The sequence below is a fragment of the Emys orbicularis genome, chromosome 5 (assembly GCF_028017835.1).
Source record: "Emys orbicularis isolate rEmyOrb1 chromosome 5, rEmyOrb1.hap1, whole genome shotgun sequence".
Classification (NCBI taxonomy): domain Eukaryota; kingdom Metazoa; phylum Chordata; order Testudines; family Emydidae; genus Emys; species Emys orbicularis.
In genome coordinates, this window is record NC_088687.1 from 9673562 (window position 1) to 9698675 (window position 25114).

The 25114-nt window shown below is 45.9% G+C and overlaps 1 protein-coding gene across 1 annotated transcript in view; it reads left to right on the plus strand.

The window, feature by feature from the left end:
* The first annotated feature begins 7076 nt into the window (after positions 1-7076).
* YTHDC1 (YTH N6-methyladenosine RNA binding protein C1) overlaps positions 7077-25114 on the plus strand; it is a 33860-nt gene continuing 15822 nt past the window's right edge. The window contains exons 1-7 of the mRNA XM_065404930.1: positions 7077-7146; positions 15382-15483; positions 16084-16412; positions 16547-16901; positions 18380-18469; positions 18932-18985; positions 19565-19659. Coding sequence (XP_065261002.1) covers positions 7119-7146; positions 15382-15483; positions 16084-16412; positions 16547-16901; positions 18380-18469; positions 18932-18985; positions 19565-19659 — 1053 coding nt within the window. The 5' untranslated portion in view covers positions 7077-7118. The remainder of the gene's footprint in view (positions 7147-15381; positions 15484-16083; positions 16413-16546; positions 16902-18379; positions 18470-18931; positions 18986-19564; positions 19660-25114) is intronic.

Genomic DNA, 25114 nt, shown 5'->3' on the forward strand with positions numbered 1-25114 from the left:
GGGTTTCTTAGTAAAGAGCTGTGGAAAAGCTAGCACTGCTGCAAGCACTGGTCTTTGTGCCCAAGAGAGTGTAAGGCAATTGCCTGACAGAGGTGCCAGGGAGGAGACACTTGCACTATCTCCCCAACCCTCTGGCACAGCTGCAGAGGGCCCCAAATGCATAACGGGGTTCATCTCCACTTCAATTTTAAAAATGGTGGCAAGTCTCAGAGTCTGGGTCAATTGACTCAGGCTTCTGTGGCTCATGCTACGGGGCTAAAAATTGCAGAGTAGATGTTTGGGCTCAGGCTGGACACCGTCTCCGAGACCCACCCCTTCCAGCCTGAGCCCGAACGTCGCCACTGCAATTTCTAGCCCTGCAGCATGGGTCCGAATCAGCTGATGCAGGCCAGCCACAGCTGTGCCATCGCCATGGGTCTTTTATTGCAGTGTAGACATACCCACAGAGACCCCCGAAATAGGTAGCAAAGGGCCAGCATTCATAGCAGCCTTTTAAAAAAAAATTAGGTATTCAACTGTAAATGTGACAAAAGAAAACAATGATGAAAATTGCAGTGGTCACCACTGAAAACATGGAGCCAGATGCTCACTGTCATAAATTAGTGTAGCTACATTGAATGGGGTTACACCAGTTACATTAGCTGGGAATTGGAACTATGAAAATTACCATGTTGAGATACAATTACTGTTGCTTTTTTGTTCCTTTTTTATCCAAGCAGCTTGTCAAAGTTTGGGGCCCTAGAGATATTTCAGATAGGAGTCGAAATTGTTTATGGAGTTTGGTATTTTCTTTTATTCCGTCTCGTTTATTTACCAGGAATGTACAAAATCCTGCTTCTCCAAATGCAGAAGGAACAAGAAACTAAAGGAATATTTTTTTAACTTACAGGCCCGTATTTCTTTTCAGACCGTATCCCTGACCCAGAACTTCTCTCTAGGTTTATATCAGGGTCATGCCATGCTCACAGGCTTCTGCTTGGACTTCTTCATGCTGATCTCTCTCTCTGTGGTTCTGCGTTCTCCTTTCCCCTCATACAGACATCCTTACCTGAAACAATAACTTAGCAAAAACCCCTCCGCCCACAGAGTCCAAAAGTCCTGGACAGGTTCACATAACCATTTTGTCTTAGATGGAGGATTTTGATCAACTTATCCTCAGAGTTATGTTAACTGAAGGCAGTATTCACACCTACCAATCTCAATGAGGTTTTAACTCAATCCTAACACGGTTTCAGCCACATCATAACACTGCTGTTTGTGACATTTCCTCTCCTACAATGCACTTACAGGGCCAGAGTCTCAGCTGGTGTAAACGGACTTCAGTAGAGCTATCCTGATTTACACCAACTGAGACTCTGACCCCAATGACTACAATGGAGCTACATCAATTTACACCAAGGATCTGACCCAGAATTTGGAATATTGCAAAATACAGATAAATTCTCTGCTGCTGTAAATGGACATGACTTAAATGGAATTTTGCCCATTACCAGCAGAAAATTTGGCCCACTGTGTTAATTGTCAAGCTTTTAATGGCAACAAATGTACTGTGCATTTTTGATTTTCTGTGCAAGAAGGAAGCAGATAGTACTTACAACGTCAACTCCTTGGGGGCAGGGACCATCTTTCTGTGGCATGTTTGTACAGTGGCTACCACAATAGGGTTCTGGTCCATGAGTGGGGCTCCTAGGCACTACTGTAATAAATAAATAATAATAATAAAATAACCTGTGGTGTAAGGGTGTAAGAAGAATAATTTTGTTTATTTAGGCACTTTTCTACTGTCATTATTGCCATTAACATAAGCAGAAACATGATGGGCCAAATCCTTAGCTGGAGTAAATAGACTTAACACCATGTAAGTTGATGAGCCAGATTTTCAGATGGTGTAAATCACCATAGCTCCACTGAAGTCAATGGGACTAAATCTTTTCCCTCAATGTGTAAGTGCTGACACATCTCGTCATCAGATATAGAAAATAATTATAAGCAAAATAATTGGCATTTGGACTGAATTAACATATTATTACTTCCCTTAGTAGGAAAGAGAGAGGAAAATAACACATTAATTAATTAAATTCCAGCTGAAAGATAAGGCTGTCATTAGGGACTGTGGCTGGCTGAATGCTGCTGATTCCAGCAATGCAACTAGATTTGGTGGATTACTACTGTAATGAACCTAAGGATTCATACTAACACAGCGTTTGTGACATTTACTGGCAGAAGATTAAATGAGATAAGCTATTTAAATGTCACTGAAACTCTGTAGAGGTCTTACGAAACTTTCCAGAAGTAGCCTACATTAGCCGACTCATTCCTGCCCAGATGTTGCTACTCCAGGCCAAGATTTTCAAAAATAGGAAGCCTAGTTTTAAGCTCCTAAATCCTTATTTAGGCTTCTAAATAGACAACTTGATTTTCAAAAATATTGAGCTGCCAGCATCTCCCAGTGAAGTCAATGGGGCTTGCTGGGGGGCTGAGAACTTTTAAAAATCAGGCCATTCACTGATGTGCCTAAAAATATGCAGCTAGGCACCTAACTGTAGATCTCTGTTTTGTTTTTTTAAATGTTGTGCCTCCATATTAGATGTGGTCTGTAAACACTGGTCCAGTTGGTTAAACACTGTCCTTTGCTTTTGCACCTGTGAATTGCAGGCAGAAATAACTGCAGGCTCAATTTAGATCATCTAGATGTATAAGCATCTGCACTCGTAAATCTGGTATCTATGGTCAAGAGACCTTAGCTGCAGTGTTCCAGCAAATAATTTGCCTCTACCATTAGTTGTGCCTGCAAATTCTGGGAACAAAAACAAAATCCCAACCAATACCAGGATGAAAATCTGGTCCACCTTATCTGTAGGGTTACAAGCTAATACCCATTAGTCCACCTGTAAGACTGAATAGAGCTAAGAACTGGTGCCAGATCAAGATCAAGCTTACATTGTAATCAACTGGGTATTCTAAAGCTTCACATGAGCCAACTCTAACAACTGTATAACAACATAGCAAAAAAATATTTTTTTTAAGTACATCAGAAGCAGGACACTTGCCAAACAATCAGTGGGGCCACTGGACAATCGAGGTGCTGAAGGAGCACTCAAGGAAGACAAAGCTATTACAGAGAAGCTAAATGAATTCTTTCCATCGGTCTTCACTGCAGACGATGTGAGGGCGATTCCCACACCTGAGCCATTCTTTTTAGGTGACAAATCTGAGGAATCATTCCAGATTGCGATATTGATGGAGGTTTTGGAACAATTCTAAGTGCGGGGGGATCCAGGTGTGGGTTGAGAGGGTTCTGTGTGGGGCAATCTGGGTGCGGGCAGCTCAGTGGGGGATCCAGGTGCAGGGGTTTCTGGATGCACAGGGGTTTGTTGGGGGGTTCTTGGTGCAACGGTAATGGGACTCTGCAGGGGGGGGTCCAGATGAAGGTTGCTGGAGCTCAGTGGGGGACGGGGATCTGTGTGTGTGGGGGGAGATAGAGCTCAGCAGGGGGGGTCTGGGTGTGGAGGGTTCAGTGGGGGGGGACAGATGCTGGGGGAATGGGGCTCAGTGGGGTGGGGATCCAGGTGACTCGTTGGGGTGGTCCAGGTGCAGGGGGAGTGGGGCTTGGCAGGGGTGGTCCTGGTGTTGACCGAAACAGGAGTAAAAATTAAAAGTGGTCCAGATCTTTCAGTCTCAGGTTCATCTCCTAACCGTATCTATCACCGGGGGCTTGTATCTCCACATAAAATTCAAACAAATAAAGGTACAACAGAGTTTATTAAAGGGGGTGTGTGGAAAGGACTCCCAGAACAAACAAGGTAAAACAAAGGACAACCAGGCAGATAATAAAACAAGGCAGGCTGTAACAATCAGGGAACTACGCATGCAGACAAGTAGTGATCACAATACCATCTCTAGCAGCTTGGTTTTCTGATGTCTCCTTCTCCTTAGGGTGGCAGAGCACCACAGGACTACTTGATCTCTTAGATAGAAGCAGGGTCTTGAGACAGGATCAGACTATCATTCCTTCAGGTAAGCTGTTAAATCCTTCCCGCTCCCCAATACCTGTGACGTCGTGCGTGCAGTAAGCGAACTCTATAGAAGATGGATCAGATGCGAGTAAGGAAGTATATCCCCTTCTCTAAGTAACCCTTATGGGGTGAATGGCCTACCCTTAATTACCTGTTCCGTACTCTACCACTGATCTGAACACTGCCTTATATGGACTCTTGATCACTAGGCAGATTAGATGGCTTTAGGATTTTTCCCTCTACACTGGGTGCGGGGGAGGGGGAGAGGGGAGGAGGCTTGCAGGAGGGTCTGGGTATGAGGGCCTCTGGGTGCACGGGGGTTGGGCGGATGGGGGAGCAGCTCCCCGTACAGTCATCTCTCCCCCTGCAGCTGAGGAGCAATGGGTGCAGGAAGCAGGGTGGGAGGGGGGGCAGTTCAGAGCTTCCTGCAGCCTGGGGAGAAATCTGGGGGTGGGTCTGACCCGACCCCGGATGCCGTGCAGGGGAAGAGGAAGTCCCATCCTCCCCAGCCCAGCAGGGACTAGCAGCTGAGCCCAGCACAGGATAGGAGCCACCAGCTGGGTCTTCCCCAGTCCTGCCCTCTGCCCCATAGTGATTTACCTCTCTGCCGGCTGCCCTGGGCACCCAAAACATACTGCTGTGGAGGGTCGCATGACCAGTCTTGTGGCTTCCCTGTCAGAAAGTCATTTTTCTGCAGGGAAGCAAAGAGATATGTGGGGGACATGAATTCTGCTCATGTGCAGTGGCGCAGAATTCCCCCAGGAGTAAAATGCTTTCCTGGCACAGCTATACTGGGATAGCTACACTGGCAGAGAGCCCTAGTGGAGATGCAGCATATGAGGACTGAAGGAGTTTTTCTGTTGGCAAGGTAACACCACTTCCCTACATGACATTAGCTAAACCAACACAAGACTGCTTCTGTCAGTACAGATACAGCCACACATGGGGTTATGCCAGCAAAAATTTGTACTGTAGACCTGGCCTAGGTCATCTCTCCTTGATTTGCAAGCCCAACTCACTCCTGCTCCTTAGTTACTGGAAGAGAACAGAAAAAGCTTCACTCAGGCCAGGTCTACGCTACAAAATTTTGCTGGCATAACGACGTCTGTCAGAGGCGTGGGGGGATAAAATCAAACCCCCAAGCCAACATAGCTATGCCAAGAAAACCTCCAGTGTAGACACAAATATGCCAACAGAAGATGTCATCGTAGATAATACCGTTCAGGGAGGTGATGTAGCCATGCGAAAAGAAAAAGTCCTTCTGTCCGCATACATTGCATCTACATCGGGAGACTCTGCCAGTATAGCTATGATGGTGTGACAGGTCTACACTGCAATTAGACACCTGTGGCTGGCCCATGCCAGCTGACTGAGGCTGTGGGACTGTTTAATTTCAGCGTAGATGTTCAGGCTCAAGAGGCAGCCCGAGCTCTGGGACCCTCCCACCTCAAAAAAGGCCCTAGAGCCAGGCTCCAGCCCCAGCCCAAATATCTACACCACAATTAAATAGCCCTTTAGCCCAAGTCAGCTGGCACGGGTCAGCTGCAGGGGTCTAATTGCAGTGTAGAGTCTAGACATACCCACAGCTCTGTAATTTGAGGAGTACAATCACTTGAAGATGGTGGTGCTCACAAAGGGAAGGAATGTGGGTGTAGGGGCAGGTTGTATCTTTTTTATAACATTCTGAATAATATTTACCAGCAGGGGTTTAACACTTTTTTTTCATTTGCAGACCCCTAAATAATTTTGAATGGTGCAACAGACACCTTTAGAAATCTTAGCCGGCAGACCTCCTAGGAGTCCAGGGGCCACAAGTTAAAAACCACTGACAGTTTTATTTCTAACCAGTTGTTTTGCTATTTAGCTTAGTTTCCTTCTCTCACCTTTCCCTCGAGGATGCAGAGAGGGAAACAGCCTGCCTAGGCCTGTCCATGCAACCTACCCAGCCCCACCTGCTGACAGAGCAGTACCCTGTGCGCCAAATGCTGCGCACAATATTTTAAAATGCTGCAAATGTTATTTGTCAAAATAACACTAGATAATCACACCAGTTTCAATTATTTGGGTAATTTATTTCAAACTACCTGTCAGCAAATAGGTCTGTAACAACAGACACACACAAAAACTCCCCCAGGAGTAGAGAGTTAAAGAAACTCCTACAACAACCCACTTCCTGCTGCTCTGCCCCCTCCACCCCCCCAGAGACCATCCGGGGGGCATGGGGGGGTCAGACACTGACACCCCCTTTTCCCCAAAGCCCAGCTATGCCCCCCCCCAGGCCCCCAGACCACACACACACACCCGCCCCGCCCCGCCACTCTCAGACTCTCCCCTCCTAGAGCCCCAGGCCTGCAGCGCCCCCTGCACGGGGACCCTCCCATCCCCTCCTCGGCCGGGTCCAGCAGCCCCTAGTGGCGGCCAGCAGCTCTGCAGCCCATTTCCGGGGAGGGGGGGGTTCTACCCGCACATTAACGTCTGCAAACGCCTGCCTCGCGCAGCACCCCGGGGGGGGGGGGGGGGCTGCGCAGCGGGAGGCGACGATCCCTGGGGACTGGCCCAGGCCGGGTACCCGCCGCTAACGCCTCTGCTCGGAGGCTCGAACAGCCCCAGGCAACCAGGGCCGCTGCGCTCGCCCCGCCTCTCCTGCCCCCGGCCCAGCCGCTCGTCCAGGGCCGGGCTCTGCGGCAGGGGGCGCAGGCGGGGCAGACGCACCAGCCCGGCGCAAGATGGCGGCGGCCGAGGGCGCCCTGTAGAGTCACGTGATAAGGCCTGCCTCGCCTGATGGCCTGGAGCCCTTCCGGGCGGACTCTACGCGCTGAGGTCACACGCAGCCTGCATTGTGACGCCAGAAGCGTAAACAAAGCGGTGCATTGTGGGAGGGGGATTGTTTCACGCAGGAAGCAGCCTCCATCTTAGGGGCTCTCGAGCCAGACGTTCGGTGGCGCGGCCCGGCCCGGCCCGCAACGAGACCCCGCAGCCCTGTCTCTTTCCGCGCCCGCCTCTGCAGCGCGCCCCAGCGCTCCGCCCCGCGCCCCAGCGTCCCACCTCGCCGGCGCTGTGAGCAGAGCGCGAGGCGGCCGGCCCCTGAGGGGAGGCGGCGGGATGGCGGCGGACAGCCGGGAGGAGAAAGGTAGCGGGCCTCGCCCGGGGGGGGGGGGGACTGCACCGCCTTGCGTGGGGGAGGGGGGCCCTTATGGGAAGGGGCGGCTGCCCTGCGGGGAGGGGGGACTGGCTGTGAGGGGGGAGGGGCGGCTGACCGGTGGGGGAGACTGGCTGTATGTGGGGGGTCGGCTGCTCTGCGGGGCGGAGGGGAGGTGGGGGGACTGGCTGCGGGGGGCGGCTGCCCTGCGCGGGAGGTGGGGGGATTGGCTGTGTGTGTGCGGGGCGGCTGCTCTATGGAGGTGGGGGGACTGGCTGGGGGCGGAGGGTCGGCTGTCCTGTGGGGGATGGAGGAGATGCGGTGGGACTGGCGGGGGGGGCTGCCCTGCGGGGGCGGAGGGACTGGCGGGGGGGCTCAGCTGTCCTGTGGGAGATGGAGGGGATACGGTGGGACTGGCTTGCGGGGGGGTGTCAGCTGTGGTGGGAGGAGAGGGGAGATTTTCATTTTGGTTTTACCAGAATAAATTAAAATAATTACAAAAATCGTTGATAATTTTTTTCGGAAGTGTCAACCTTATTCTAGGGATGAAGGGACTGGATGTAGATCCATCTGTGAAACCCTTGGGTGGGCTGTATACATAATTTGCTCGATTAGACTAACGTGTTACTGCCCTGAGGTGGGAATAACCACTACTTTAAGCTTTGTACCATTTATTTGTATTGTATGCACGTCAGATTACCCCATCATGCAGTGATGCCTTGGGGGTGGGGTGGGGGGGGCAGCCATTGCTCTGCATGCCCTTGTTTAAGGCTCCCTTTTACTCTAGTGGGGTTTCTGTGTGCACAGATTCCAAGGTAGGAGCTGTAGCTGCTGTGAGGCCCCTTCATGTAACAACTTAGAGATGACGTCTTATATTTATAAATGTTGTAGCTCTTCTCAAGGTGATGTGCACCACAGAGTAATAGTCTGGAATAACTGAAAGGGGGGGAAATGGACTAAATATCAGGGAAACGGTAGACGCCTCAGTAGAGTCTATAGAGTTTGAGACCACCAGATCATCTAGTACAGTGGTTCTCAAACGTCTTGTAGCGGCGAGGGCCCCTTTCAAACAGCAAGCCTCTGAGGCCAGGTCTACACTACCGCGGTAGTTCGACAGCTGGCAATCAAATCGAACCCGGAACTTCATCGCATCTGGTCTGGACGCGATAAATCGATCCCGGAAGCGCTCGCCGTCGACTGCGGTACTCCAGCTCGGCGAGAGGAGTACCGCGGAGTCGACGGGGAGCCTGCCTGCCGCGTGTGGACCGCGTCTGAACCGCGGTAAGTTCGAACTAAGGTATGTCGACTTCAGCTACGTTATTCACGTAGCTGAAGTTGCGTACCTTAGTTCGAATTTGGGGGTTAGTGTAGACCAGGCCTGAGTGTGACACCCTCCTCCCCCGCTTATAAATTAAAACAGGGTTTTTTAATTTAATGGGGGCTGACATTTCATGACCCCGCCAGGCACAGGACTGACAGTTCATGACATCTGGGTAATAACCTCGTGACCCCATTTGAGAATCCCTGATCTAGTCTCATGTCCTGTATATCACAGGCCACCAACAGCCCACCCAACCACCGAAGTTAGGCCAAAGTATTACATTGCTTAGATTGGCTGAGTACAGTTTGAGATGTCCAAAGTAGAACGTCAGAGTTATGAACTATTTGGGAATGGAGGTTGTTCGTAACCCTGAAATGTCCATAACGCTGAACAAAACATTAATTTGGTTATTTCAAAAATTTACAGCTAAACAGTGACTTAATACAGCTTTGAAACTTTACTATGCAGAAGAAAAATGCTGCCTTGAACCATCTTAATTTAAATGAAACAAGCACAGAATCAGTTTCCTTACTTTATCAAATCTTTATTTTTAAATTTTCCCTTTATTTTCCATGAGTGCTTAACACAGTACTGTACTATACTTGTTCTTTGTTTGTTTGTTTTTGTCTCTGCTGCTGCCTGATTGTGTACTTCTGGTTCTAAATGAGGTGGTTGACTGATCAGTTCATAATTTTGGTGTTTGTAACTCTTGGGGTTTTCCTATTAGCAGTATATCAAAGTGAACAGTCCTGTGATTGGCAGAATTAGCTGCGTACTCAAACCAGCCTTTTCTCTTTCTAACTTTCTTAGTGTTGCTCAAAGGATGAGCATGGCTATACATAGTGATGGTAATGACAATGAGTCCGTAGCTATATGTGCATGTTAGTACTACTTAATACATCACATTCAAACATCAAAAGGGAATTGTGAGCTTTGTCTCCAGTCATGCCATCTCCTCTGGTGTCTGTCTGCTTCTCTGCCTTTTGGAACCAATACTGCAATATGATAGTACCTAGTGCTCTGATGATGCTTACTGCCATGTGCATGTGTACTTGCTGATATGGTATGTAAAAAGTTACATTGCCAGGTTAATATATTCCCCCGGTTTCGGAATTGTAAATACAAGCTTTTATAAATTCCCCATAGTATTTGCAAACCAAATGTTACAGCAAATCTATGATAAGTGAAAAAGAAAATTGATTGATAAATTTCATTTTTTACTGTTCAGTGCTGAGCAAAAAGCAAACATGTCGATGGTTTTTTTTCTAGTTTTAATACTCTGGTACACAGTGGGTAACATACGTAAGAATTATTTTTAAATAAGTATATTATTTTAACTAGGTCTTTAAGCTGCAAGTCATGCATGGGTATACTGTAATAATAGCACTGGTGGTTATAAGTCTGATGCTCTGAAAATACTCATAGCAGATACAAATTCTGTTATGGGTGGTATGTTCAGCTCCACTAACACTGAGAGGAGCTATTTAATCTGGATTGTAAAAACGAGTCCTTGTGGCTCCTAGCCCACGAAAGCTTATGCCCAAATAAATTTGTTACTCTCTAAGGTGCCACAAGGACTCCTCCTTGTTTTTGCTGATACAGACTAACATGGCTACCGCTCTGAAATCTGGATTGTGTACTGGTTGAGCATAACAGATCTGAATGTGTCAAAAACAAGCCTTAGCCCTGGTCTACATTACAGAGTTAGGTTGACGCAGGGCAGTTTACAGGGACCTAAATCTGTAAATGTCTACACTAAAATCTTGCTTCTGCCAATGTAACTCTCTCCTATGCCGACTTAATAACTCGAGAAGCAGTAGCGCTTAGGTAGACACAATGTCAGTCACTGCGTTGCTTGCATTGAGTGTTGCTGGCTTTCAGAAGCCATCACAGGATGCCCCACACGAACAGTTAAATTGGTGCAAGCGCTCCTGGTTAGGACGTGCACCACCGACACACGGAACGTAGCGTGGACCTGCAAAAGCGACTTCATAATTGTGGTGGCTGTATGTCGATGTAACTTAGGTCAACATAGTTTTGTAGTGTAGATATACCCCTAGTCAAACACCAAAAGGGTTATACCCCAACTTACAACCATTATTGCTCATTCTCTGCCTACCAGTTACTACATACAAGGCCTGCAGCAGTCACTGTCTGAATAGCATAGTTGCATGGGGTGGGGGAGCTTGCATACCCTAGGAGACAATAGCTAGAGCTATTGTCGGCTCATTATGTGATTTATGTAGATTGCTTTGATTGCATTATGCACTTTTTAACTGTTCTCAGGGCTTCAAAGCAATGGCCTGTACTAGGGCTGGTTGAAAGCTTGGTGCCATAGGAGTATCTGAAACATGTCTTAATGCAACCTGAGCTAGTGGTGATTCTTATCAGTGGTACTACTTGTAGTAACTAGGTCAGCTCGTGTCACCACTTGCTTTGGCAGTGCTGGCTATCCCTCATGCACATACACATTGAGGTAGCACCATGTAATCGGTGGGTTGGGTTGCTCCGTTGAACAGAAGAAGTGCTCTTTGGCTGTTCGGGAAACTGGAGATTCAGAACCAAATGTACATCCACAGAGGAAAAAGACAAGGAACCCACCTGGAAGATCAACCTTGCCACACATTTTAGAATGGATGACTAAAGTCACCAATTATAATTTGGTTCCTGTCTAGCCCTGGGGTTTTCCTGAAAGATCTAACTGGAACAATCACCCTTTAAGTTTGCAATATCCCTGCACCCAGTTCTGAGCTAGTTGGTGAAGGAGTTGTGATAGTACCGTTACTCCACTGTGGATATTGCTAAAGCGACGTAAGCAAAAATACAACTTGTTTGGGAATGCTGCTGCTTCACCACAAGCCTGATGGCAGTGCGCTATGGCCGGGGATAAGATTTGAGACTTGCTGCTTGGCTTCCCTAGACTGAGAATTAAGATGTCCCTGGAAAAATATTTTGTTGGGCTACAGTGACAACAGATTTTGTTGCAAACTACCTGTCCTTTCTGGACAAAGCTCAGCTCAAGCTATGGAAGAGGGCTTGTACTGTTGTGGAAAAGCACAAAGAATTCTGGCAGATTTTATGAGCACTTACACAACCAGGTATGTGGTTCTGATGTCATTTGTTGGTAACAGCAGCAAGAACATCAGCCTTGGGCTTAGGTGCCTACAGAAACAAGTGTCTGCTTCTGTCAGACTTGAATACTCAGTAACTAGACTCACTAGAGCTTGAGGACCTGCTGTGTGACATAGGGAGCTTCTTTGGCAAAAGGGTGTCTCAAATACTATAGCAAAAGCTAGACTATATTTTCCTCTCCTTCTCCCCCCCACCCTAGGGGGCAAGTGCTTATACTAATGAGTTTGGATTCAAACATGTCCGGTAAGGACAGAATCAGAATGTGTGGCTTCTTTTTCCTCAAAAATGGGAGAGTTGCAAGCCCCTTAACCCTAAGCAGCAAAACCTCTGATTATTGTGCAGTTCAGAATCTTCTGAAACAGGCACACAGGCTAGTTTTGGAGAGTAGGGTCCTTCTGATTCTGCTTGGCGCCTGATTGCCTCAAACACAGGAGTCTTCAGCATTATTTGGTAGGACTCTAGGGTCTTTCCCCAAAACCTTCCCCAGACCATTTCCTGCAAGAATGCACTCCGTATCTTCCTGATGATGAGTGAGTACAGTAACTACTCACTCCCGCTTAACGTTGTTTCAAAGTTACATCGCTGCTCAATTAGGGAACATGCTCATTTAAAGTTGTGCAATGCTCCCTTATAAGGTCGTTTGGCTGCCTGCTCTGTCCACTGCTTGTCGTTGCTCTTCCACAGAATCTTACTTTACAAGGGAGCATTGCACAAGTTACTCTTCTCTGCCTCCTCCCCCTCCCTCCCAGTGCTTCCCTGCCGCCAAACAGCTGTTTGGCAGCGCTTAGGACTTTCTTGGGGGGTGGGGCAGGAGCGGGGAAGCGCAGCTGTTTGGCGGCGCTTAGGACTTTGGGGGTGGGGGGAAGGAGCGGGGGTGGAGTGGGGGTAGGAAGAGGTGGGACTGGAGTGGAGCTGGGACAGGAAGAGGCGGGCCTGGAGCATCCCCCGGCAAAGTCGGTGCCTGTTCTTCTCCGGGGAAGATGCTGCTGGGAAGATGCTTCCTAGTGTCCTTGCCTGCAGTGGGCTGTGCCTGTGTGAGGTAAGCCAGGGGCACTTCCAAACCACAGTACCTTACAGTACTGTACAGTATACGGTATAATGCCTTTTGTCTGCCCCAAAAAAATTTCCTTGGAACCTAACCCCCCGCATTTACATGAAATCTTATGGGAAAATTGGATTCGTTTAACATCGTTTCACTTAAAGTTGCATTTTTCAGGAACATAACTACAACGTTAAGTGAGGAGTTACTGTACAGCAACTCTAGTCCTTTCTGGCAAAGACCTCTATAAAGTTTTATACTGCCGAGGGAAAGAGGCAAGTAATTTCCAGATACTTTCGGATGCAGGGCAGGCTTCAGGGATGTCTCAGTCACTTACTGTTGCATTCAAGGCACTGGTTTGTGTATGTGTCGCTAAAATTGACTGCATTTCTGCACTGAAATGGACAAAAATTGTTTGCCATTCTAAATATAAAGCTGCATTTGGTTAATTTATGTGGGAAGTTTGTATTGTATTGTCCTTTTTTAGCACTTTTTTCACTGCTTTGGTTAGTCAAACTCATCTTTATTCATTCACCACATGTTCTGCAGAATGTATAGCAGTACTCAGAGCACTCAGTATTTGTAAGTGTACAGCACCACAGATCTCTTAGGTTCAAGAAAACACCCTAGTCATGTGTAAATGTACAGCAAGCACCGCATAATTCATAGTCTCAGTGAAAGTGTGATAGTGTATAAAGGTAGAGGAGAACAGAATAATTCATTGGATGACAGGGGTGTGAATGTACACCAAGCACTACACAATTCTTAACAGGCCCCAGAATTTCAGGGCTACGTAGAGCACAGTCTGTCATATCGCACTACAAACTCACAAATATTATGCAGGACACAACAGGCAGCTATCACTATTGGGGTATTTCTCTCACAAGATTGGATCGCAGTGAATAAACGAACACCAACATGCCTTCAAAAGCACAACTGTCATTCAGCACCTGCTGAGCTGGTAGTTGAATCTTTCTTTGGTGTTGTCAAGGTGGCTGGTATATGGCTTCAGGAGCCAGAGGAGCATGTGGTATGCTGGGTCCCCCAGGATTACTGCTGGTATTTCAACATCACCAGTGGTAATCCACCAGTCAGGAAAGAATGTCCCTGCTTGCAGCTTTCCGAACAGTCCTGTGTTCTTAAAGTTGCAAGCATCATGCACCTTCCCTGACCAGCCCACACCGATATCAGTGAAACATCCCAGGTGATCCACCAAGACTTGCAAAACTACAGAAAAGAAGCCCTTTCTGTTGATGTACTCTGTGGCAAGGTGGTGGTGCCAAAACAGGGGTAGGCATGCCGTTTGTTTGTCCCACCACAATTCAGCAGCCTCATTGCTGCAAATTCAACCATGACGTCCTGCACATTGCGGAGAGTCACAGACCTGCATAGCAGGACATGATTAATGGCCCTACACACTTGTATGAAAACCGCCCCCACTGAGGATTTTCCAACTCTATAATAATTTCCCACTGACCAGTAGCAATCAGGCATTGCAAGCTTTCATAGTGCAATCATCACTCGCTTCCGAACTGTCTCATTTGTTGTCCATCCACTGGAGAGGTGAGCTCTGTGCACAGATCCAGGAATATGGCCTTTTTGCATCCTAGAGTTCTGCAGCTACTTCTAGTCATCCCAAACCTTCATTGTGATGTGATCCCACCAGTCAGTGCTCATTTCTTGGGCCCAGAATTGGTGCTCCGCCGTCTGCAGCTGCTTCATGAATGCCACCAACAGCCTTGAATTGTTTTTCACTATGTCCATCAGCAGTCTGTCCTCGAAAAAATCATCATGTCCCCCATTGTTGTGGTTCTTCCTGCATCTCTGATAATACTGGAGGATAATGCGTCCTGTATTTGCAACATTCATGAGACTATACAGAGCTGTGCAGACTTCATCCTGCAGTCAGAGGGTGGACAGTGCCATGTGGGTTTGTGGGATCTCTCTTTAAAATAAAAGTGTGAATTATGGGATAGAGAAAGTTGCATGCTGGGAACTTACCCCCAGTGACCCCTTGATACTTTGTTAGTCTCACTCTGTTCAGACAGCCTCCCTTCTTGCTTAGTTCCTGTAGAACTTTCAGATGCGAAAGGCTGTATTCCTGGTAGAGAAGCCTCTGGTGTCTGTGACCCCTGGCTAATGGAGTTCAAAATTGTGACCAGAGCATCATCAGAGTCTGAATAGACACTTCCTTCTCTTGCAGGGTTTTACTCCTCTTCACGTAGGGCTCTCAAACAGGCCTTTGGCTCCTTGCCAGGCTTCTTTTGCATGTGTTTCCCTTTAAGCACTTTTCCTTTGACAAGATGAGCCCTCCTGCCTTTCCCCAGTCTCCTTGACAGAGTCATTAAGTTCTGTCATCTCCCTTTGCTGCTTTCCTTGGTCTGGAATTTTTGTTATTCGCATGCTTTGATGGCAGCATGCAGTTCCCATGACATTTGGACTGCAAGTCCCATAATCCCTCTCTTTGGCAGAGACCATATCACAAAAGTGAGCTGGACTTTGACCCTCATAAAGGTTGATGCTCTCACCTTGCAACACTCTCAGGTTGAATTTTGTTGACACTTGAAGCTAAAGTCAAGAAGGAAATTGAAAAGCTGTAAAGTTTCATTGCTGTGTTAATGCATTCGTAAATATAATGACATAAAAACTAATGCTGGTTACAAACACTTTCAGAGAATTTCTTCAAAATGGATTATTGTCAATAATATTTGTAATGTATGTACATTATTTTCAGATGGTGAACTGAATGTTCTGGATGACATTTTGACTGATGCTCCAGACCAAGATGATGAGCTGTATAATCCTGATAGTGAGCAAGATAAAAATGAGAAAAAGGGTATGTGGCTTTACTACTCAGATACCTTGCTAAAAAGTAGACAGCAAAATTTTACAGTGCAGGATGATTAAAGACTGCAAGGTGACAGTGTTCATACCCCCGGTAATGGAATCCCAAACGGTTTTTGTGCAACTGCGTTATAATGTAATCTCTGACCTTCTGGACAAACATAATAAAGTAGGGCTTCTCTTTAGCTGAAGATCACAGTGAATCTGGGTTTTCTGCAGATATAGCTGATATCGTACAATTATTTTTTGGTCTAGTAAACCTGAATGCAGGAGTAGGAACAAGGAAGTCTTCTTTTCCAGTCCCAGCTCTGCTAGTAACTTGTTTGGCCTTGCGCTTGTCACTTAGCCTTTCAGCATCAGTTTCTCCGTCTCTCAGTATGGAAAACGTGAATGTGACTGGGAGGTTAAGGACTTAATATTTGTAAAATGCTATAATCTTGAAAGGTTAATTATTTTTAAGAGTGCTTTGGAACTGAAACTTCAAGACAGTAAAGCTGATTTTAAGGAGAAATATTATCAAACGTAAAAAAAAGGCGTCTAATCTGATGTGTAAAATAACTTTGAACTTGGTCTCTATTGGTCTTTATTTAAGGGTCAAAAAGAAAAAGTGACAGGATGGAAAGTGCTGAAAGCAAAAGACAGAAGCCTTCTATGCATTCATCAAGGCAAATGATTCCAAAGCCACCTAGCTCATCAGTTAGCAATAATAAAAGAATGGTGAGTACAAAAGGAAAGCCACTGTCGGAGTACAAGAATGAGGAATATCAGAGGTCTGATAGAAACAAGCGCCCAGATGATCGAAAGACCCGTATGTCAAGCAGCAGTTCAAGGGAACCATATAAAGGACAACTTGAAAAGACTTGCATGAGGAAAAGAGATGTTGACAGAAGGGCAAAGTCTTCCACACCAGATGGTTCTGAGGTAGTAAAAGTTATTGCAGCCTTAGAAATAAAACAATTGTTTGAGGCTTTTATAAGGCGCATTCTCTTAAGGCACTTTGTGCATCCAGACAATGTGTTCTATGACTGCTGATTGATTTTCTCTTTGAACATCAGAGAATTAGGCACGACGTAGATAGAAGACTGAGCAGATCCAGCCATTCTTCTAAAGAAGAGGTGAACTCTGAGGAATATGGCTCAGAACATGAGACTGGCAGCAGCGGTTCCTCTGAGCAAGGAAACACAGAAAATGAGGAGGAAGGAATGGAAGAAGAGGAAGATGATGAAGGGGAGGAGGATGAAGAGGTAGAAGAAGAGGGGGAGGAGGAGGAAGAAGAATATGAACAAGATGAGAGAGATCAAAAGGAAGGAAATGACTATGACACACGAAGTGAAGCCAGTGATTCTGATTCTGAATCCGCATCCTTCACAGATGGGTCAGTCAGATCTGGTTCCGGCTCGGATGCTTCAGGTAGATTGCTTCTTCTTATACTACTTGATATCTGATTTTTCTTATTTGTTTTCAATCTACTGATATTTCAAGATTGACTACTTCTTTTTGGCTTGTGCTAGTGAGGATTAGCTTTGACTTTGGTCATCAGGTGATTTTTTCTTTTTTTATGTGAATTTTTACAGCAAGACAATATAATGGAACATTAGTACTAAGGCTTGCCTGGAAATAATGACTTTCCACTATACTAGGATCAAATTGCTGTAGATGAAGTGGATTTGGCTTTGCTGTTTTAACACTTAAAGCTTCTGCAGTCAATACTACTTGACACTTCTTATATAGATTCACTTATGATTTATCTTTTAAAGTTGATGGCAAGAAGTTCAATATAAATCAAGATGTGTGGCTGGGTGGAATATTGAGGCTATTGCCTTAGCAATTTCTCCAAAGTGAGAGAGATAGCATGGCTGGGTCTTGGTAAAAATGCATTTAGTGTTCTCATTCATTTGAGAGAACACCACACAGCTTGGAATGATGAGGAGTCCAGGATCAGAATAATAGGGGAAATAGGGACTTAAGAAAATTGCATGGCAACTGCCTGCACCATGCCTGGTTCTCGCTTTTTCTGCTAGTGTTTAATTTTCAGGAATATTAAATTCCTCTCAGAATTTAAGAATCAATGAAGCCCTTTTTATGGGGTGTTGCTAAATTTATTGATTACTTGATTCTTTTGGTATAGACTAACTTGGAAGATTGGATGAAATCTTGAAAAAGATCATATAATATAATTTGGCTCAATGGAGAGATCACTTGATGGCATTTTGTTATTGTTTGGTTTTGATGAGAAGCATGCTTACAATCTTGTTAAAAAAGGTTCCTGTCATGTTAGCTTCCTTGTTTTGAGGGCTTCATAGCTGGTCCTCCTGACTAATTTAGACACAGGTGCCAGCGTTGGTATTTGGAGTTAGAGAGTGAGAACAGCCTAAAAAATAAAAGAAGCTGTAGTAATTTTTCTTCCCCAAGAAAAAAGTTTGAGGTATAATTTCTATGTTCCCCAGTGGGTTTTTTTTTATTTATTATTACTTCTATCACTTTTCTGAGCTTTCAAATACAGAGAGTAGCATTCAGGAGTAGTGTCATTGGTCACAACACAATTTTCCTATTTGGTGTCACTGCAAATTTCTAAAGCATTGGAGAGAAGAACTAAAGCAGCCCCAAACCTAGTGAATCACTTCTGCATCTTAAACTTTGTATGGAACTTGCAGATTTCTTGCTGTTTACCTTTCCCTCATGAACTAAAAGTTTGAAAATTAGGGTAAATTATTGTACATGATATTTGGGAAGGAGGGGCCTTAGGACAGAAACCTAAATCTTGTTAGAACCATATATCCTTGTAGTTATCACAAATCACACTTATCTGTTGCCAGTACTTTCATCCCATTCTTGTCTTCCATGTGTGATATTTACAGTACTGCTTATCTTTGTTTTGGGATTTTTAGATGAGAAAAAGAAGGAAAGGAAGAGAGCTAGAGGTATCTCTCCAATTGTTTTTGATAGAAGTGGAAGTTCTGCATCAGAATCATATGCAGGTATTTTTTTTCCCTTTTACTGCCTGTCATGCTGACTTGTATCAAATCTTGAAATGTGAACACTGTAGAAATTTGTGGGGTATGCAGCTTAATATTTTAATTGTTAATTTTGTATTGACTTTTGGCATGTTCTGTGTGGATAATTTTGGGGAAGTAGGCTTTCTTGTTACTTTAATGCTATTCTGTTGCTTAAGTGGAATTTTCACTTTAAAAAAACTTGGAAGATGATGATTCAGTGACTAGTTTTCTGAGTAGGAAACTGTTCAAACAAAAAACAACCAAAACAACCCAAAAAACTAAAACAAAACACTCGTGCACATTGAGCAGTATTTTTGTGTGTGTGGGTGCGCGCCAGGAGGAATAATTTGTCATGAATGAAAATTGTATGTGACAAGGCTGTAGAAATTGTATCTTATCTCTATCAAGGCTCAATCTGAACAAATGTACTTTGGCTAAACACAGGTTCAGAAAAGAAGCATGAGAAATTATCATCTTCCGTTCGTGCTGTCCAAAAAGGTATCATTTAAATTTGAATTTTTAATGCATGCCCTATCACAAGCCATTGTCTCTGTCCATTCATTGATGTTATGTCAAAGTGGTAATGTTCCGATATAACAATCTGAATACTTGATTTTTGAGTGTAAACAGTGATGCATCTCCATCCTGATTTATTTTTGCATGTCATTAGAGGTGCAAAAAACGTCAATTATTTGCTTGTTGCAGGAGCAGCAAAGTAGCAATGAGATGCTTTTACTTGAAAAGGGGAATGTATTTAACAATACTCTATTCAATAATGCCTGATGCAAATGTTTCACATTAGCTGTAAGCTGGGATACAAGTATATCGGAACATCACTAGGCTGTTTGATTTTTATCTGAAGTTACTTAATTTTTTATTTTTTTTTAATTTATTTTTTTAAATAAAAGCTTGGCATTGCGTGCTCTTTGGCATTGATTTCAAGGTTGAAGCTGGGGGTGGAAGGTTTTAACTCTTGATTTAGGTAGGGGTTGGGAGGGCTAAACATAAACACCCACTACCTAGTGGAAATAATTTTTAAAAGTTTAAACTTGAGCTTATTTAAAATTTGTTTTTCAGACCAAACCAGTAAACTTAAATATATTCTCCAAGATGCAAGATTTTTTCTCATCAAGAGTAACAACCATGAAAATGTCTCACTTGCCAAAGCTAAGGTACGTCAAACTTTTCCTGAAACTGATTTTTTTATCATGAAACTTAGTACAGAAAGGGACTGACACTCAAGCCCGTATTATCTCCTGTGCCAAAATTGCAAACCTGTGTTTAGCTTCCTAATTCTCAAATTGTAGCTGCTCTGGCTCCAACACAAATTAGAGCAGCTCCTTGACTGCTCTTAACTTATGCCAGCGGGCTGTAATTCCTAAGGACTGTATGCCAGATGAGAATTGGAGTGTAGTTTTTATCCACCACTGAGACACCTCCTATATCAAGAGGGCAGTTGGTGATGGATGGCCCAGCCAACTTTATGCCACCTGAGTTATTCTCTTCCCTTGCCAGGGGCATAGCTGGGAAGCTACAGCCAGATTCTGGCCTCTAAATAGACCTCTTTCAGGACATGGTGAGAGTTTGATCTGTATGTAATTCCAAGTAAAACAAACGAAAAACTGAGTGCCTGAGTTGATATCTGTTATTCCTGTGACAAGATTCTCTTAATAATATTACATTTTGGCAAAAGAAAAATGTAGGCTATTGTATTAAAGAATCAATTTAATGTTTTTGTATTCAGATGTCTAGATAATACTTAGTCCTGTCTTGAGTGCAGGGTACTGGACTAGATGGCCACTTAAGGTCCCTTCCAGTCCTATGATTCTATGTTTTGGAGTATGGTCATGTAGGAAGTTAGTCAGGAAAATAGAAGTTCTTCTTCAAATGATGGTCCCTATCTGTATTGCACTGGGGGTTATACGCATGCACCAAGCGATCTGAGCTGAAGCTTTTGAAAGTAGTAGTAGTCTGCTGGTCCACATGCGCCCTTGCCTCTGCCTCATGGTGTCAACCAAGGAGATAAAAGGGTGGGGCATACCGACTGCACCCTCAGTTCCTTCTCACCGCCGCATGGTCTGAGTTGGAGCCTTTTCTATTCTCTCGTCTCTTGTGATGCATTTTCCTAAATACAGAAAAAGGACTTTTTTACTCTTGTATATAGTTAGTATTTTGTTATTGTTGTAGCAGTTTTAGTGTTAGAAGTAGTTTTTAGGATTTTAAGGACTTTGGGATGCCTTTTTACCGGCTAACCGCCTCCCCAACACCTAGGCCTGGGTATTGGATTACGCCAAAGACACCAGGGTTCAAGATCTGCACGTCTCATTGAGGTGCAGTATCTGCCTCTGCTCCCAGCCCGTACCTGGGAAGGCCAGACTCTCCGCCTCAAGAAGCACCTCATCGAGGTTGCCATGAGGCCGCACTCGGATCCAGGCTGGGGAAAACACCCCCACCACCCCGGTACATCGGCCTGAGCAGTTGAGGAACGTGTCTTCTACTGTGGAGCTCCGGTCCGGTTCTACTGGTACGAGCACTACAGATCCCGTGCAGGGGGCCTAGCCGTGAGGCAAGGAAGCGTGTGCATAAGCATGACAGTAATTCTGCCTCAAAGCCCAAGAAGGATGTTGCATTCTCCATGAGTTCCAGGCATGGAGAAGTGGTGCATTCCAAGGCTCACAAACATGACAAGAAGTTGTATAGAATACTGGATCTACCAGACCCGGTTACAGAGCCATGTACCCTTTCTGGATCGGTATCTCCAAAGTCACAGGAATTGTTGGTTCTGAGGCAGTCCTCCATTCCATCCCCGGTTCCATCTGTGGAATGCATACCACTGACACTGGGGAGGCTCAAGTCAGCTCCTGGACCTCATGTACTGTTTGTCCTGGATGAGGTTACATCGCCATGTCTCCTGGTTCATTTGCCCCATAAGAGACCCCGTTCCTCTGCATTGGACTTGACACCTTTGGGTCGTGTTCCTGAGCAAATCCCTGCGACTCACTCGGATCCACTCGTTCTGACGGCAGCACCATTCGAACAAGGATCTGACTTCTCAGTGTCTGAGGGCTCAGATGGAACACGTGATCTGCCTCTCCCATTCCGTCGGCATGAATACCCAAAAGCTCCATGAGCTCAGTGGCAATATCCTCCCTTTCCTCAGCACAGGAGCCACTGGTACCCCACTCCATGGGGACCCCTGTAGCAACCGCAAGATCCTCCTGGTTGGCCATACTGGGGGTCTTGGCCCCAATATCTGCCCATGGAACCTTCCTGATCTGCCCAAGAGGAATTCCCCCATCTCTCCACTCTGTCCTTCAACTATGCCATTTTCCAACTGGCCCGTACTGGCATACCCTGGCCACTTGCACACCCACCCCAAAAGAGACATAAAAAAGATACTATGTACCAACAAAGGGTCTGAGTTTCTGCTTTCTCACCCCCACCCCCAACCCCACCACACTCCAATTCCCTGGTTATTCAGGCTGGTACTAAACGGGCCAGGCAGCAACACCCACGTTCCACTCCAACAGACAAGGAGGGTAAGAAAGATTGTGGTCCTCCTAGATCATAAGGTCTTTTCTTCAGCCAGCCTTCAGTTTCGTATCTCTAATTGCTTGGCGTTACTGACAAAATATGACTTTTTGAATTATGACCAAGCTTCCCTAGCAGGCTCATGCCCGCTTCCAGGCTATTTTAAAAGAAGGCAAACTGGTCACCCGGACAACGCTTCAGGCCATGGTGGATTCAGTGGACCCATCTTCATGCACTGTGGCTACAGGGATCGTCGTGGGGAGGGAATCCTAGCTGCGTTCATGTTGTTTCCCAAGGGAGGTGCAGAACACAATTGAGGATCTCCCTTTTGATGAATCTCACCTCTTCAGCTAGAAGACTGATGATTCTCTGCACTCCCTCAAAGAGTCTAGATCCACCCTATGATCACTGGGTATTTATACACCCATGTTCAAATTCTATCATCCACCTCCTGCACAATGACACCGAGCTCCTCAATTCTTCCATCACCAACCCTATGAGCCTCCCCATAAGTGTCAAAAAATCCAACGGCCCTGTTTGCGTGGTCTGTCAGCTCAGTCTTTGACATCACACACTCCGTCTTTGCGTAAGCAATAATTCTTTGTGCTGTTGGAGAGCCATCAACCATCTTGCATCCCACAGTTCATACAACCCACTCCTTTCAGGGCTGTCCAGCACTCTTTCTACCAGCCTGGAGTGCAATAACAATGGACACGTGAATCCTGTATGATGTTCAACATAGCTATATGATCAAGTTCACAGTGCTACCTCATCCACATCCCCCGTCCCAATCCCACCTCTTAGACAACTCTCACAATAGTATCCATGCCTTAGAGGTGGACTGCAGAGAGGGGTGATAGAGCCTGTTCGCATGACCTTTCAGGGCGCAGGGTTCTACTCTACCTATTTCCTGGTACCCAAGAAAAAGGGGGGAAGGAGACAAACCCTAGATCTCCGTGGTTTCAACCACTTCATATGCAAGCCAAAGTTTTATGTGGTCATTCTCGCAGCCATCATATTTCGCTAGAAAGAGGCATGTGGTATACAGCAAGACGTTTACTTCCACATAGGTATCCACCCAACCCACAGATGGTTCTTGAGATTTACAATGGGCCCTTGGCACTTCCAGTACAGAGTTCTACCATTCGGGCTCACCACTGCTCCTCGGGTCTTCCTGTCATGTTCTCGTCGTGTCATACAACACCGCCACTGTTTACTACATAAACAAGCAAGGGGGCACAAGGTCACCAGCACTGTGTGTGGAAGCAGTTCGCCTCTGGAGATTGTGCATCGGCATCACACACAGTATCCTGTTGTCAGCGGCTTTCTCTGTAGTGGCGGCCCATCTCTGGTGTCAAGGGGTCCTCATCTTTCCTCATCTCAATGACTCGCTGGTCGTAGTGCAGACCAGATGGGAGGCTCGAGCATTGACTTCCCTGCTGCTTCTACTCCTCTCCTCCCTGGGCATGAGTGTAAACATATAAAAATCAACGGTGGACCCCACACAGTTCCTGAAATTCATTGGGGCACACATCAAGACAGTCTCTGCATGTGCCTGCCTACCAGAGGACAGGTTCCTGACCCTACTACAACTGATTACTAGAGTGATTTCCAATCCTTCTCTTCTGGCCAGAACTTGCCTTTCCCTTCTTGGCCACGTGGTGGCATGCACATACGTCACCACCTTCGCGCTTTTTTGCTTCTGCTGTCTACAGCTGTGGCACCAGAGAACCTGTTCCACCATGCTCCATTCCATGGACACCCTACTGACTGTTCCTTCCCAAGGTTCTTTCCTCCCTTTGGTAGTAGATGGACCCAGCTCAGGTTTGCACCTGGATGCCTTTCCTTCTGTCCTCTCTAACCATGACGATCATTACAGACTCATCAGTCGGTGGATGGGACACCTACATGGGCGAACACATGATTCAAGGGACTTTGGAGTGCTTGGGAATCCAGGATGCACATCAACATTCTAGAACTTGGGGCAGTAAGGAGAGCATGTCATGTATTTCTCCCATACATCCACTCCCATCATGTTCTCATTATGTCAGACAACACCACCACTATTTACTTACATAAACAAGCAAGGGGGTACAAGGTCACCAGCGCTGTGTGTGGAGGCATCGCACACAGTATCCTGTTGTCAGTGGTTTGTCTCCTAGGGACTCAGAATGTGATTGTGGATGTTCTCAGCAGGAATTTCATGGCTGACCACAAATGGGAGCTAAACAATTCCGTGGTCACAGGCATTTTCGGCTGTTGGGTGACTCTGACCAAGGATCTCTTTGCCTCCCATGCCAGCACCGAATGAAGACTGTACTGTTCTGGGGCAGGCTCGGAGCCTGTTCCCAAGGTGACACCCTAGTCATCTGCTGGTCAAACCAGTTCAGTTATGCCTTCTCTCCTGCCCCGGGTCCTCCCCAAGATTCCGCGGGGGAGAGCATGACTGTCATCCTGATCGCCCCGTCCTGGCCTCTCTAGTTGTGGTTTCTGCTTATTCTCCGCCTGTCGAACCAGACTTCATTTCTGTTAACAACATTCCCAGAGCTGCTCTCAACACATAACAGCAGGATCAGCTATCCTGATCCACAGACGCTTCACTTGAGACCCTGGTTTTTGAATGGGCATCTTGACTAGAACGGGAGTGCTCATCGGCCATACAAGGCGTCCTCGTGAGTAAGCAGGCGATCCTACCAAGCCGAGTGGAAACATTTTGCCTCCTGGGCCCTGCAGAAAGGGCTTGCCCCTGAGGCTATGGGCATTCCTCTTTTCTTGGAATATCTCCTGTCCCTGAAAGTGTTGGAACTCAACTCTCAACTCTTATCAAGATACACTTAGCAGCCATTAGTGCTTTCCACACTCCTGTGGAGGCTTGGTTTTCACTCACATATTAACTGCAAGGTTCTGGAAGGGCCTCATATCCTCCCATTCATCCCATCATTCCCCAGAACTAAGGCTTTCAAGTGATTAAAAAAAATTAATCGTGACTAATCATGTGATTAAACAATAATAGAATACCATTTATTTAAATATTTTGGATGTTTTCTACATTTTCAAATATGTTGGTTTCAATTACAACACAATGCAAAGTTTACA